Source organism: Mya arenaria, chromosome 15 (genome assembly GCF_026914265.1).
Source record: "Mya arenaria isolate MELC-2E11 chromosome 15, ASM2691426v1".
NCBI lineage: Eukaryota > Metazoa > Mollusca > Bivalvia > Myida > Myidae > Mya > Mya arenaria.
In genome coordinates this window covers 29,201,738-29,215,693 of record NC_069136.1, presented here as the reverse complement: position 1 = coordinate 29,215,693, position 13,956 = coordinate 29,201,738, and the positions used below count along the sequence as shown (strand labels likewise).

At 35.2% G+C, this 13,956-nt stretch overlaps 1 protein-coding gene across 1 annotated transcript; it reads right to left on the bottom strand.

Annotated features, from left to right (window-relative positions):
* Window positions 1-3,506: 3,506 nt before the first annotated feature.
* Window positions 3,507-13,406, bottom strand: LOC128220270 (uncharacterized). The gene is made up of 3 exons (XM_052928601.1): window positions 13,339-13,406; window positions 6,143-6,333; window positions 3,507-5,006 (listed from the first exon to the last, which is right to left on the bottom strand). The coding sequence occupies exons 2-3, from the start codon at window positions 6,328-6,330 to the stop codon at window positions 4,469-4,471; spliced, it is 726 nt and encodes a 241-aa protein (XP_052784561.1). The 5' UTR covers window positions 6,331-6,333; window positions 13,339-13,406; the 3' UTR covers window positions 3,507-4,468.
* Window positions 13,407-13,956: the final 550 nt, after the last annotated feature.

Genomic DNA, 13,956 nt, shown 5'->3' with positions numbered 1-13,956 from the left:
TTTAAAGTAATATATCAACACTCATTCATTCAGATACGAGACTATCAAGTAGGAAAAGAATACATCTATATTCTATTATATTATGACAATATCGCGAGCTTCATTCACCTTCATTCCTGCTGACACGTGCAGGTAGTTGCTTGAAGGACAATGAGATCAGCACGCGATTATATGGCCAACAGGCCTTCTTGCTATCGACAAACTATAACGAAAGCCTAAGCTGCGTATTAGACAATATTGATTACTGGGTTGATAAGGGCCTTCGCTGTAGAAATTAAGACATTCCAGTTTGATTAACGAGTGTCTATAATTATCCTCGCCACATGAAGGAACATCGGCTGCACTGACAAGCCATAAAGGGAAACTTTGTTTATGTTCTAATCTGGCCTTTGTGAAATCTTTTGATGAGTTTGAAACTGGTAATGTTGGGTCAAAGGTTTCTAGATCAAAACTAGATGCTGCATTATATACGATATTCTTTTATTTTAAACAGTTGAAACCAACACTATTCTTGCAATATTTCTGGACCAATCTGGCCTTGATTAAATCTTTTATTGGGTTGAAATTGGTCCAAATCTCGGTTACTATGTCAATATAAATGCTACATAATATACGATATTTCAAACAATTGCAAAACGGTCATGTGACCAGTGCTGGAAAAACCCATCTTACATACCCCATGTAAGATGAGTCACACACAACAACGCGCCACTTCTTATTTCATTTATTGTATGGTTGATGAAAAATATATTATGCCTTTTCAATAAAGCGCAATCAAATATATATGTTTGCAAGACTTTTAATTAAAATTTAAAATAAATAATCGTAAAAAAACGCTATTTTTAGTTACTGCGCTCTATGACGTCAGTATACAAGGTCGCACGTGCTTTTTGGTGTTATTGTACAACAGTTCATTTAAAAACGTAATTTTTTCCACAAATTGATAAATTTAGATATGCAAGAAAAATTATCAATCATGTTTTTCTGGTCCGGATCAAAAAATCTGACCCTCGGGCACGCTATGTGGCCGGTAATTTGGCAAACCTTGTTACCGGCTTACACACGTGCCCTCGGGTCTGATTTTTCTATCCATACCGGAAACACATGATAGATACTTATAATCTCATATCCAATGTTTTTAAAAGTCCATCACTCTGCAGTGGTATTCGATGTTTTGATTGGAATATTTTACCAACACATGATTTCCATGCAATCTTCTTTACCTAATCTGTAGCGGATATCAATTCAAGGAATATGCTTGTTTACAATGCCCTCTTATGAAACCAAAGTACTGAAAGTACTACTGGAAGGTGATTTATACTGCTTTATACACACATTACAAACCACTCAATCAAACATATGTAAATGATTTGCGACATGCCAAAAGTGTGTCATTTACATTCGTTCGATTGAATGGTTTGTTACTACTCGGAACAAAAAAGAATGTTGAACTTCGCACCATGCAACTTTATTACCCAGAGACGTTGTGGACGTTTCATACTACTCATACCAATTTATTGAGCACATTGAGCACACGTTACTCATCAGCCAATATAGGATAGAGGCAACATCATGCCAACAGTTCCCAGCATTACTTTGATTAAGTTGTTTAATGACAAATGTGTGCTAACAAAGTCAAACTCCTCAAAACATGCGTTTCATTACCTTCCATAATTTTAAACCCGAAAGCGTCAAACCGAATGCTGTATCAAATATAGTACCGGTAGCTCCAGTTCTTAGCTCTCGGCATGTAAATGGTAGTACTAGGAAATAGTGTTATGGTTTAACCCAAGAAAGTTGTATTCTGTATATTGGTGCTATACAGCACGTAAAGAACCAAGAGGTCTCTTCACAGAGAGGTAGATATCACACCTGAATCTCTTGTATCTCACTATGTTTCTACATCTGGATTTAATTGAGAATTGCAGTCACTTTTATTTCAGGTCACTTAAGGCATTTAAATAACATTTAATTTGAGCTGGTGTCATGGCAGGGCGAAGCTTTAATGCAGCCAATATGCGTTGGCAGACCTTGATAAACTTTAATACATAAACAAATATTCATTACTAGATCAATATTCATTGAGTGAGGAGCATTAGAGCATGTTACGTATGTCGTTCAAAGAAACCCCATACATCCAGCATAAGGTTTACTGAAATAGGTATTCGAATCTTTTATAAGTTTAAGAAAATTACTATTATTTGCTATAGAAATAGCAAGGGCCTTCATACCCTTTTCAGTTGATGGTATCCGGTTTCCCCAAGCAACGGACACTCTTTTGTCCCCAAAATGACCCTCTGAAATTTCCCATTTTCAGAAAATCCCATCAAAAAGCAATACATTTTGAAATTAAAAAATAGAATAATTTCAATAACTGTAAACAAGGTGAAGAATGATCGGCGAAGATTGTATGTTCAGTTCCCAATTGAATGACGTTATGCCTCAATGGAAGGTCGTTGATATCTGTTGAACTTTCTACAATACTCGCCGAGACCTTTATGTTTGCACTACACCAAATGTGTATTATCTTTGTATATATATATATATTTCACTTGTAACAGTGTTTGTTAATATGTCTTATTACATTGCAGATTTTGCATTTCATTTTGCTGATTAAGTGTCTAATTGAAAATGGACAACTGCGGTTATGGGTTTATAATATTTTTTTTCTTTAGATGTGGTCAGACTCCGGAAACAATGAAGATTTAATCAGACTCATTGAAAATTGAAGTAAGGTTATCATCACATACTGGAGAAAACCCAAGAGAGTTATAATCACAGTAATGTTGCAAAGTCGAAATCTAGAAGAATTAGAAACAGATTACTACGATTGTGAAGGAAGCTCTGATAGCTTATACTAAGTCACTCTCTTTGGCACGATGTTGCGCGAGAGTGTGGTCTTGTGTTGTGGGGGAAACCGGAGTACCTGGAGAAAACCCACTTGTCCGGCTTGGTGACCACAAACCAAACTCACATGTGCCCAGGCCGAGAATCGAACCTGGGTGGCCTTGGTGAGAAGCGAGTGCGCTAACCACTGCGCTAACCGGACAACAGATTGAGCTGACGATCCTAAAATTGTGAAAAAGGAACTGGATGCACAAACCGAATGTGCTGTAAAATAAAAGGATGCAGACAACAATTGTGTAAGCCATGAAACTAATCATGGCAAGTTATCAGTACAACTGCCAAGTGAGAAACCAGGAGATACAGAAACAGTGCACTAAGTATGAAAGACAAAAAGACTTTTGGTGCTCAATTGTGCAAGAACAGAGCACTAAGACATATCTGGATGATTCTAGACAACATGTTCCTAAAAGGAAACAAAAGCGTTGACAGACAGAATGTTTCTTGTTTAGAAAATGTGCTTTTTGTAAAAATAAACATAACAATTTATTTAATTATAATTATTTTTCTTTTACATTTAGTAAACAACGGCCTTTGAACATATGAGTGATTTCCACAACACATAAATGTGCAGGAAGGATCAAATACCAATTGAGTATCATGAATTTTACAAGAGTCCCCCAGCTAGTCAAAATATTCAGACGTGGATGAGAGAGAGGTCGACACAGACATAAATTGATTTTCATAAACTATTCATAAATACATTTATTGTCCGGTGAACATTTTATCGATATCATTCTTGTTGAAACTGTGACTATTTCTTTAAGGAAATATTATATTTAGCAACATAAACTTATTAGTTAGTCGGAGTCTCTCCTAGGTGCATTGTTATTGCTCTTAAATAAGAACATTTAGTTCTGATTTGTTTCCTGCTGAAAAAGAGCACATCTATTTGCTTCGTTTTGTTACAAAATTATACTTGCATAAAGAACAAATGTATGTTGCCATATCGTTGTATAACCATTTACTCTTATATAGCCCAATAAATTACCTACACATGTGTTTGATGATAAAGCCAAAACAGAACATCCTCTAGTATAAAGAACAGCCTATTTAATTTCAACACCTTTTTTGAAAAAGTTTCAAAACAAAAATGTATTCTGTTATACCTGGTCCTGGCTCTAACAACTGCACTATTTTTATTTCCGGGCAGCCAGAACTATTTTCCTCCATATATCTGACTTAGTCCGCTTCAATATTTTTAATACACATGTAGATGTGAAAGCTTAACCAACTATCGGCACTAATGCGTGGTTATGTCTCAACATAAATGGACATATTATTTCCATTTTCAAATGCCAAAACAAAAGCTGCATATAATTTCCTTATATTAAGTGCAACTAATTATTGATATTGATGGTTTTTAACCCACACATTATGTAGAAAACCATTTGAAATTTCTTTAAAGTCATTCACAAGTGTCAATGTTAAAAGAACACATATTATCATGCAACTCTATGTATTTATATTACCACCGACATATTTCATTGCTAAAAAATAATGTAACTGTTACACAAATTCAAGCAATTTGTTATAAAAGCAATCATCTAATAAAGTCCTTTCATCAAAGATCCTCGTCTAAATGATCAAGAATGTTCACAGCTGCCCTATGGGCCTCCTTCTCCGTTATAATATCAACCTCAACAGCCTGTTTATCAGTCAGAGTATATCCTAAGGAAAACTGAAGCACACACATCAACAAGAAAATGTTAACATATTTACTTGGTGTTGTCTTCAAGGCATATAACATATTGGGCTGAAAATTTGCCCCTGGAGTGGCATAAGTCATAAATTTCCGGGAGAAATACACACACAAGATCGGTGACAACAAGGTTGGATATAACATTGAGCACACTGTTTGGTAAACTCCTGATCGCACTTTAACACATGTTTCACAGTTGGGCACTGATAAAAGTGTTCGCCTTTGTACATCACTCATCATGACAGCTCCCACTGCTGGCAGAACCATCACAGGAGCAAAGCTAGCAATCCTGCCATGTGACGCTCCCAAACAGAACTTCCGTCTTAAGTATGCCATGATCAAGTATCCGGATGCACTTGCAGATATCAATGAAAATGAAAAGCCATACTTGTGAAACCACCTGAAAAAGTATTAAAAATATATCAATGTTGAAATCAATCTGCTTTCTTAGCGTGTGTAAGTAAAATATAAAAAGCAGTTTTATTCTATATTATCTTTATGTATTGGAGCAAAATAAAAATAGATAAAGTCTTCAAAATTAGACTTTGAAGAAAGGAGCCTTATCTGTCAAACTAATTTCCACTACTGTATATCGATGTATTATATGCAGAATGTACAGTTTCTTTTGTGTAGTTTTTTTCTTCAATCAGGAATTCTATTTCTATATTGCACCTGAAAATAACGGACTAACTACCCAATGGCAAAGTACCAAACACTCATGTGACAAAGTACCAAACACTCATTAGACTGGAAGTCAAATCCAAAAAAAGCAGAACCTACAAACTTGTGCAACAGTTATGGCATTTTTTTTATACATTTGTGACATTTTATTTTGAGCCTAAGCTCCACACCTTCTTGTTTACCTTTTGAAATAATACCAATAAACTTAGTAATAAAGGGTAAACTAAGGCAACACTGATTAATTTAATGACAATTGTTTTTAATTTGGCTGGGATTGGCATTCCATTGTTTCTGTTACTTGAATGTATATTAACAAATGTTTTTAAAATGACAATAAACACTGTTATCAAACAAAATTTGTTAGTAGGTATTTTGTATTGTTTTCTTGTACATGTATAATTTATGTCATATTACTTTTTCTTCTGAGAGCAAAGTGGATTTGAAAGGATTTTGTAGGTTCGGCATTTTTTTAGTTTTCAGACTTGGCAAAAATTTGGTACATTCTGAAAATTATGTTGTGTGCCAGAGTACAAAACCTGACATGCACATAAATAACAAAAAACAAATCCCAAAAATACAATTTAACTTAAATTATCAAAGATAGTTTAATTTCGTCAAATTTTTATGTAATAAATAAGTATTAAGAATGTTTAGGATTTTGAATATTGATGTAATATGTGTTGTTACTAAATTTTATTTCACTTTTTTTATTCTTCTGAAAAAGTTGAAAAATTGAAGGTTCTGCATTTTCAAACGGTGCCATCGATATGTATGTATAAATATATATTATACATATTGCAACATGTGACTATTTTTCACCAGTTGACTTCTATTGAAAATCATAAAAGTTCATACACATCTGATTGTGGTTCCCAAGATCTAATTCTGGCATCCTGATATTTCATTACTTCATCTCGAGTTAGCCTTATAGCTCCCTCAGGTCTCTCCCCCTTGCTGGCGCGCACCACTCTTCCCCGCCCAAATCCTTCAACAAAGTTCCCTGTTGGTACAGGTATTGCATCCTCATCACCCATCTCAACCATAGTCTGTAAAATAATAAAACAATAAGTATTTGGGGCTGTTTATCTATGGTTTAGGCTCGGTGACTGAACTCTCAAGTGAAACTGTTGTGTTTTAGTATTCAATTGGTCTCCATAGTCCTCAAACTATTTTATTTTATATTTAAGCCATAACACAAAAATCGCCATTTTGTCCAAATACCAATAAGACTGTCACAGACTGTAAATGATGTAAGCTGCGCACTCAGCAGTCAGTCTATGCAGTTTATCAAGCGGATCACATTTGATATCCTGCTTTGAATTAGGGCACGGCTAGTTTAATTAATTTTTGAACTTTATGGCTTTTGCGGATTAAAAGGGGTTGATAGGACCACCACCAACTAGGCAAAATAAGATATTGTAGAGTTTTCAAATTGGGTCTGGCTACAGAAATCTCAAAGTCTGTAGCCCCATTGGCTTCCAGGGTAAAAAGGTAAATTTTGCACACTGGATTCGGGGTTGAAGGGTCCGGACTGATTGAGTTTTTAAACTTTCAGAAGCCCTGAAATGACACATACTGTGTAGTTGAAGTATTCTACATAAAGGTAAGCTTTGAACAACAAGGATGACCTTTGGTGAGCAATAACAGGCATTTTAGTTTAAATTGACCATCAACCCAAACAATTGATATTGTCACTTTTTTCAATTCATGATCATTACATTTTAACTTTATAAAAAATATATATGGTACACAGGGCTTCCAAAACTTTGGAATCAGTCCGGGCACTCATCGAGGTGTCTTAATAAACACAGTTACACACACACCCCAAAACATTCCAGTATTTTATCCCAACAAGGATCTTAAACAATTTTCCCGAAAAATGTGTGCTAGTTGTCATAAATCAACATTGTGAAATGAGCAAATACAGTAAAGAGTAAGAGTAAACTTTACATAACTATCAGATTTTAACAAAATGTATTTATAATGAACTTGTAACCTACGGGGTGAGGCCAATTTTTATCCAGGGACATAATTTGAATAAACATGGTAGATAACCAATGGACAATGTTACACACCAAATATTTAAGCATATTACTAAGCTTCATAGTAATTGCCAAAAAAGGTTTTGTAATTTTTCCTTTAGGTTGCCATGGCAACCACAGTTCTGCATGGAATTCATTTCTTTGAACAATTTTGAAAAAGCACCAATCAATGATCATTCCTATGAAGTTTCATCAAAATTGTCCAAGTGGTTTAGGAGAAGAAGATGATTATAACCAATTGTTGACTTTTTTCCTTTAGGTTGCCATGGCAACCAGAGTTCTGCATGGAATTCATTTCTTTGATTAATTTTGAAAATGCACCAAACAGGATCATTCCTATGAAGTTTCATCAAAATTGTCCAAGTGGTTTAGGAGAAGAAGATGATTATAACCAATTGTTGGCGCTTTTCCTTTAGGTTGCCATGGCAACCAGAGTTCTGCATGGAATTCATTTCTTTGAACAATTTTGAAAAAGCACCAATCAAGGATCATTCCTATGAAGTTTCATCAAAATTGTCCAAGTGGTTTAGGAGAAGAAGATAATTATAACCAATTGTTGACATTTTCCTTTAGGTTGCCATGGCAACCAGAGTTCTGCATGGAATTCATTTCTTTAAACAATTTTGAAAAAGCACCAACCAAGGATCATTCCTATGAAGTTGCATCAAAATTGGCCAAGCAGTTTAGGAGAAGAAGATGATTATAACCAATTGTTGAAGCCGAATGACGGACAATGAAAGACGGACGCCGGATATGTACGGATCACAATAGCTCCCCTTGAGCACTTTGTGCTCAGGTGAGCTAAAAAGACCCATCTGGATTAAAAAGCCGACAATTGATGTTCTTGTGTATAATACACAGAAATATGGCAGGAATATCCGGTGTCATCCAGCAGAGAGATCCAGTCCAGGGTGTCTGTTAAACTTTATTACCCCCTCATAAAATTGTTTACAAAAAGAAAGCCGATAAATGTTTTTCCGGTATGAATAAAAAGATCTAGATCATCGAAAGGTTTGCACAAATGTGTTTACCTGACCTATTTTATGGCCGGAACCATGCTAGACATCTATCAGCTTCACAGAAAATCTACTCATCATTTTCTCAGCTACTAATTGTTTCTATTGTTTGTAAACAAAATATTAACTAAATAAATAAATATAATCTCTATTGATTTTAATGGTAAACTGAAATGACGCAATATATTTAATGATTTACGCAACAATGAATTTTGGGGATTTTCCATACAGTACTCGGCTCCAGGGTTGTCATTATGAACCGATTGCCGATCGAATCCATCGTTTAAAATCGTGAAAAAATCGGTTGCTTTTTCAGGAATTTTAGAATTGAGATCGAAAAAAAAACGGCCGAAAAAGTCAAAGAAAATCGCCGATGAACACTGTATAGCGACACTGTTCCTTGTAGTACAAACGCTTGAAAAAAATAACACAGCGTTTAATTGATTATTCCAGTTTTGAGCAACCAATGATGTGCCGCGATACAAAAAACAAACAGCACATGCACAATGGCGCAGCCGAAATCAAAAAAGTTTAAAAGTCTATTTGATTTTGGGTTCCAACAAAGAACCGGTGAGAACGAAAATGCAAATTGGAAACACATTGTTTGTTGTTCTTTTTAAGTTACGATCAATGCATGGCGCCTGCTTGAAATGTCCATTTTGTTGAATAAAATGTGTTTGTTTTCTGTTACGGAACAAATCTAGTCTAGCGGATCGCGATAAAATCAATGTGTCGTTTCTGATATGTCTGGTGCTGATGCCTTCAAACCCCCGCTAAGATTACTCATTATGAAAAGCTAGCGAACTTTCTGAAACAAAATGTAAGATATTATGGTCGGCAATTTCAGCGGTCCGCTAAGCTAGAGAAGTAGCAGCTACACTTCCAGTGAGTAATGCCTGGCCAGAGAGGGGCGCTAGTGCCTTTTAAAACCTTAAAACAAGACACAGAAATAGAATTCAGAATGACTTGCTTGAGGCCCTACTGCAGGTAACAGTAAATGGACCCAAGTGTGAGGAAGCAGGAGAACTGGTAAAGGGAGCAGTGAGTATGTGGATGAATGAGAAGGCCAGGAGGAAGTTAGCACGTAGAACAGTCAGAACTGAGAAAGAAACTGCGGCAGCTGCAGCTAGAAGTTACACGGAGGCTGGGGTGCAAACAGATGACACTGATTTGGTTATTGGACGGGATGAACTTAAATTGGAGATAGCAGCAGCTTTGAAGAAACTGAACCTGGAAGGAGGGTATGGAGATTCTGAATCTGAGTCAGATGATGGGGACTTTTAGAGGTTTATTAAGAGATACAAGTTAGGTAGAATAGTCTGAATAAATGTTTTCCAAACAATCAATTTTGCTTTCAGGAAAACAGGTTTTAGACCCTCAGGAATGTCTAAAATTCGTTTTCGTCTCGAACCCCCTGAACCCCCGACCAGGGCGTTGCCCTGGACCTAACAAAGGGGCCTAAGCGGCCCCCTAGACCCCTGGCCAGATCTGTTAGATTTATAAAAAAATCGGTTTGTGAAAAACATAATGACAACCCTGCTCGGCTCATGGTCTTATTACGTCACAATGGGATATCACACCTGCGATTGGGAGTATAAATACCTTCTAATTTTAGCAGACGATATTTTCAAGGGAAAATCAATACACATAAGGTTAAACTTTACTTTTATAAACATCCGGGATATTGTTTACAAAAAGAAAGGTGCAAAATTGAAATATTGGAATGACCCTATTGAAATATGCGGGCGATGCATTTACATCCAGTAATGGATACGGTCGGCCAGATGCGTATACATCTGCTAATGAGCTATGTCGGCCTATCTCGTATACATGCGCTAAAGGGTTAAAGAGCTACCCAAAGGCCTGACTTTCTTTTTTAGCACATTGATTTAAGCGGTGACTTTGAACAATGCCACCGCGGTTTGAACAAAGGTTATCTGACGTCACTCAGTAGAAATGTTGCCTTTTAAGCTAAAAACAAAACCGGAAAAATGAAACTTTATCAACAAATATTTTAGCTGATATGTAATAATGTTTGTTACGACAGAAATCAAATATACACAACAAACAATTAGAATGAATTACAGTACACTCCACGCGGAACTACCACTTTCCGTTTTCCTCGGCGGATTTCGGTTATCGCGGACACGACATCCAATTGATCATAATCCTCTTTCCTCGGCGTTTTTACTCGTTCACCCACCGAGGCTGATCAGTGGACCGTATGATTACAATCGCCGCGTTACTCGGAGGTAAAAACACCGCGAAACTCGGAGGAAAACCGATAAGAATCTCCCACTGTATCTAATTTTGTTTAATTTATTTGATAATTTTTGCTACACCCGTAATTGTTTATAAAAATAATTTATTTCGCGTTCCTAATTTTCGGACACCCAAAGAACATCAATCGTAACTTTCACACTTACCAAGTTTCACAGACGAAGATTATTGATTTTCATCTTTTATCCTGGCTAGATTACCTAACCGTATAGTACACCACTGTGACAAGTTAATTAGTAAATACCCATCTTAAACGATGTATTGCATGTAGAAAGAGAAAGTGTGAAATATTTATTGGAGGATTAAATAAATAACAAGGGCAATCAAGGGATTAAGAAAACAAAGACATGACATTTTTGTAAAACAAACTTTAAAACTTATACCACACTTATAGACTGTAAGAAGCAATTATGTACAGGTATACTTATTGAATCATCAATAAAAGTCAACACATTCAATGATATAGGTAACTAATTAATGTGATGAATTAAAGTTGGAAATGCAATACTCCAGTTACATTCGAAAACACCACTCAGACACATTAAGCCTGCATAACAATATACATGCTCTCCATGAGATCCTCGTGGGTAAAACTGTGAGTTATGTGACGTCACACAGAGTGACTGTTTGATCTGAAGCCGATAGAATGTGTTATTCATTTCAATGCATGTATAAAATGGTGTTTAATGGGATTTTAATTAACTTGATAAAGGATTTACACTTATATGCGTAATAAATAAGTTTAGTACCATTGATAACTACGGATAAATTAATAAGTCAGGTAAAATGCAAATTAGGAAAAAAAGACCGAAAAATATTCACACTTACAAAGTTCTCAACACCTTCATTACACCAATCTAATTTAAGTTCTCAACACCTTAATATAGTAAGAAAAAGATAACAATAACAAACACAAACGAACGCTATGGTATATCTTTTAATTACATAATGTGAAAAACAACAGTTGTTAGACGATGCTGATGAATATTGATATGGAAATTTTCGATAATTGTTTTTAAAAAGAAACTTACTGTACTTTGAAAAATTAATTATCTAATTATTTAATACTGTTTTAACAGAAGCAATGTACTGTAGTAGCTATGCACAACACGCGGAGTTCCGCGATTAGGTCAATAAATCGATATGATCACCGGCGCTACCGGCAATAAAACCCTCCATAGAAAATGATTAACTCGGTGCAACTTGGCGAAATTTAGCGAGGAAAAAGGTTGCGTACTCGGCGGAAATCCGCGATAAATTTAAAACGCCTCCGAGTCACCGAGGAAATTGGTAGTTCCGCGTGGAGTGTACTGTACCAGTAAAAATGTGATTGGCATCAGATCGCTGATAGTACATTATCTGAATCTTTCTAGTCTATTTTTCTTCAGGTTTCAGTGTTTATCAAATGCCATATCTGGAGAAGCAAAGAAACAAATCTTCTCCGTAAAATAGGCTATATAAAGGCCCAAAATCGATGAAGCACCAGCATATATAATATCTATTTCCAAATGTTTCTATTTTCGTAATTTTTTCTAAAGGATGATCTCAATTTCTATCAAGAAAACATGACCAGAATCATGTCCGATGACTAATAAAATATGATCAATGTTCTAAATTGGCGGTAGTCCGATAGCCCGAGGCTACCGAAATTCAGCTTTGGCTACCAAATTTCCGCAAATACTAGCCCGACTGGGCGACTGCTTTTTTTTAAAAATGATTTTATTCTATATAATATAATGACCGGGGGGTCATTATTCCATATCAAAAATGACCAGGGTCATTATTTTATGGGGTCAGTTTACAACGTTACACCGGCAAAACATCATGATCAAATGGTAGTCCAAATAATTGTACGTTGACTGATTTTTTTAGATTTTTGATATGGCAAATCCTTCACGTACAAATTGTTTAGTATCAAAAGTGGGTAGTTGTTCCGATCAGGATTCTGGGTGAAAGCATATAGCGTCTATAAAATATCATAAAAACAAGAAATATTACCAGATAATGTTATTTTACATTAGTTCCGTACACAAAAAAAAAAATATCCAACTTATAATTATGAGTTTGACGGCTTTTCTTCATTTCATTCTGTCAAAACATAACGATATATACATGAAGGGCACCTGCAAGGCTTCAGGGCACAGTTTTAAAGCGCTCAGAACATTTCGGTCATGGCCGAGTTGTTACGATTGTGCAACGAGGTCTATCACGAAGCTTTGTCGGAGGAAGCCGAGTTATTACGATTGTAGTTATTATGATTGTATCGAGTTGTTCCCCTTCGCATAATTGTTTTCTGTGTCAGTCAACTTTCGTTTTATTGGAGAGGTAAACAACTTGTTTTAATGCATTAAATGCTTGTTTAGTGCAAAATAACATTTCACTTACATGGTAAAATATGAATATAAATCTTTATGATCAATTTCAACCATAAAATACTTCACTTAAAACAATTTCAATATTTTTAAAACACCCCCGTTTTTTGCACATTCCAGTTTAGACGTTAGGGATTGGAAGAATCCCGTATACGTAATAACACGTCTATTATTTTAGACTAGATCAAATGGTGGGTGGAGAATGCTGTACTTGTACTTTTAGGGTGCATGTTAGGTCGTAATTCCGTTCATACACATCATAAAATAAGGAACATTGCAGTAATAAAAGAAAGTGTTAAGAATGCCATATAAATAAAACAACTTTAACCCATGTTTTATACCTATAAATTAAAAGAAACACATAAGATGTGAGTTCGGTCAAATTTCATCAACAACTGCAGACGCTTGCATGTCAATGAGGGGGATTCTATTTCCCGGTCTCTCACCGTATTATCCGGTCTCATCCGATCTCCTAATTCGCAGTCTATGTATTGAAACTACTTATGGCTTCAGGCAATGGATAGTGTTGCCGTTGTTTGGTAAACAAAATTGACTTTTTTTTTGCTTTTAATAGGAGTAAAAAATGAAATGTATCATTTTCGAATTTATTCGATATAATATTTATTTAGCCTTTTTAAAGACTGGCTATTTTTAAAACTATTTTTGGCGAAATAAGCAAAAAAAAAATTTATTTATTATTAATTGTTTACATTGTTTAAATATTTACACTTTATACGTAATGAAATTAGAACTCTATAATTTCATCATTTGTATCAAGAAAATAAGACTTGGTGAAAATAAGTTTTTAGCGGAAATAAGATATTATGGAATACGTATACGATAAGTGGCGAAAATAAAAAAAACTTTTGCATAAATATAGGACAACATATAAAAATGGTGAAGCGCTTAATGGTTCGAAATTCAATTGCTTTTAGTATTATTCATATTCTGTAGTTTAT

What these genes read in the sequence shown, in the direction of transcription:
- LOC128220270 (XM_052928601.1), bottom strand. Translation starts at nt 6,330, where the DNA reads ATGGTTGAGATGGGTGATGAGGATGCAATACCTGTACCAACAGGGAAC. An exon ending in TGGGAACCACAATCAGATGT is followed by an intron (nt 5,007 to 6,142) that starts GTATGAACTTTT and finishes ATACTTTTTCAG; the next exon opens with GTGGTTTCACAAGTATGGCT.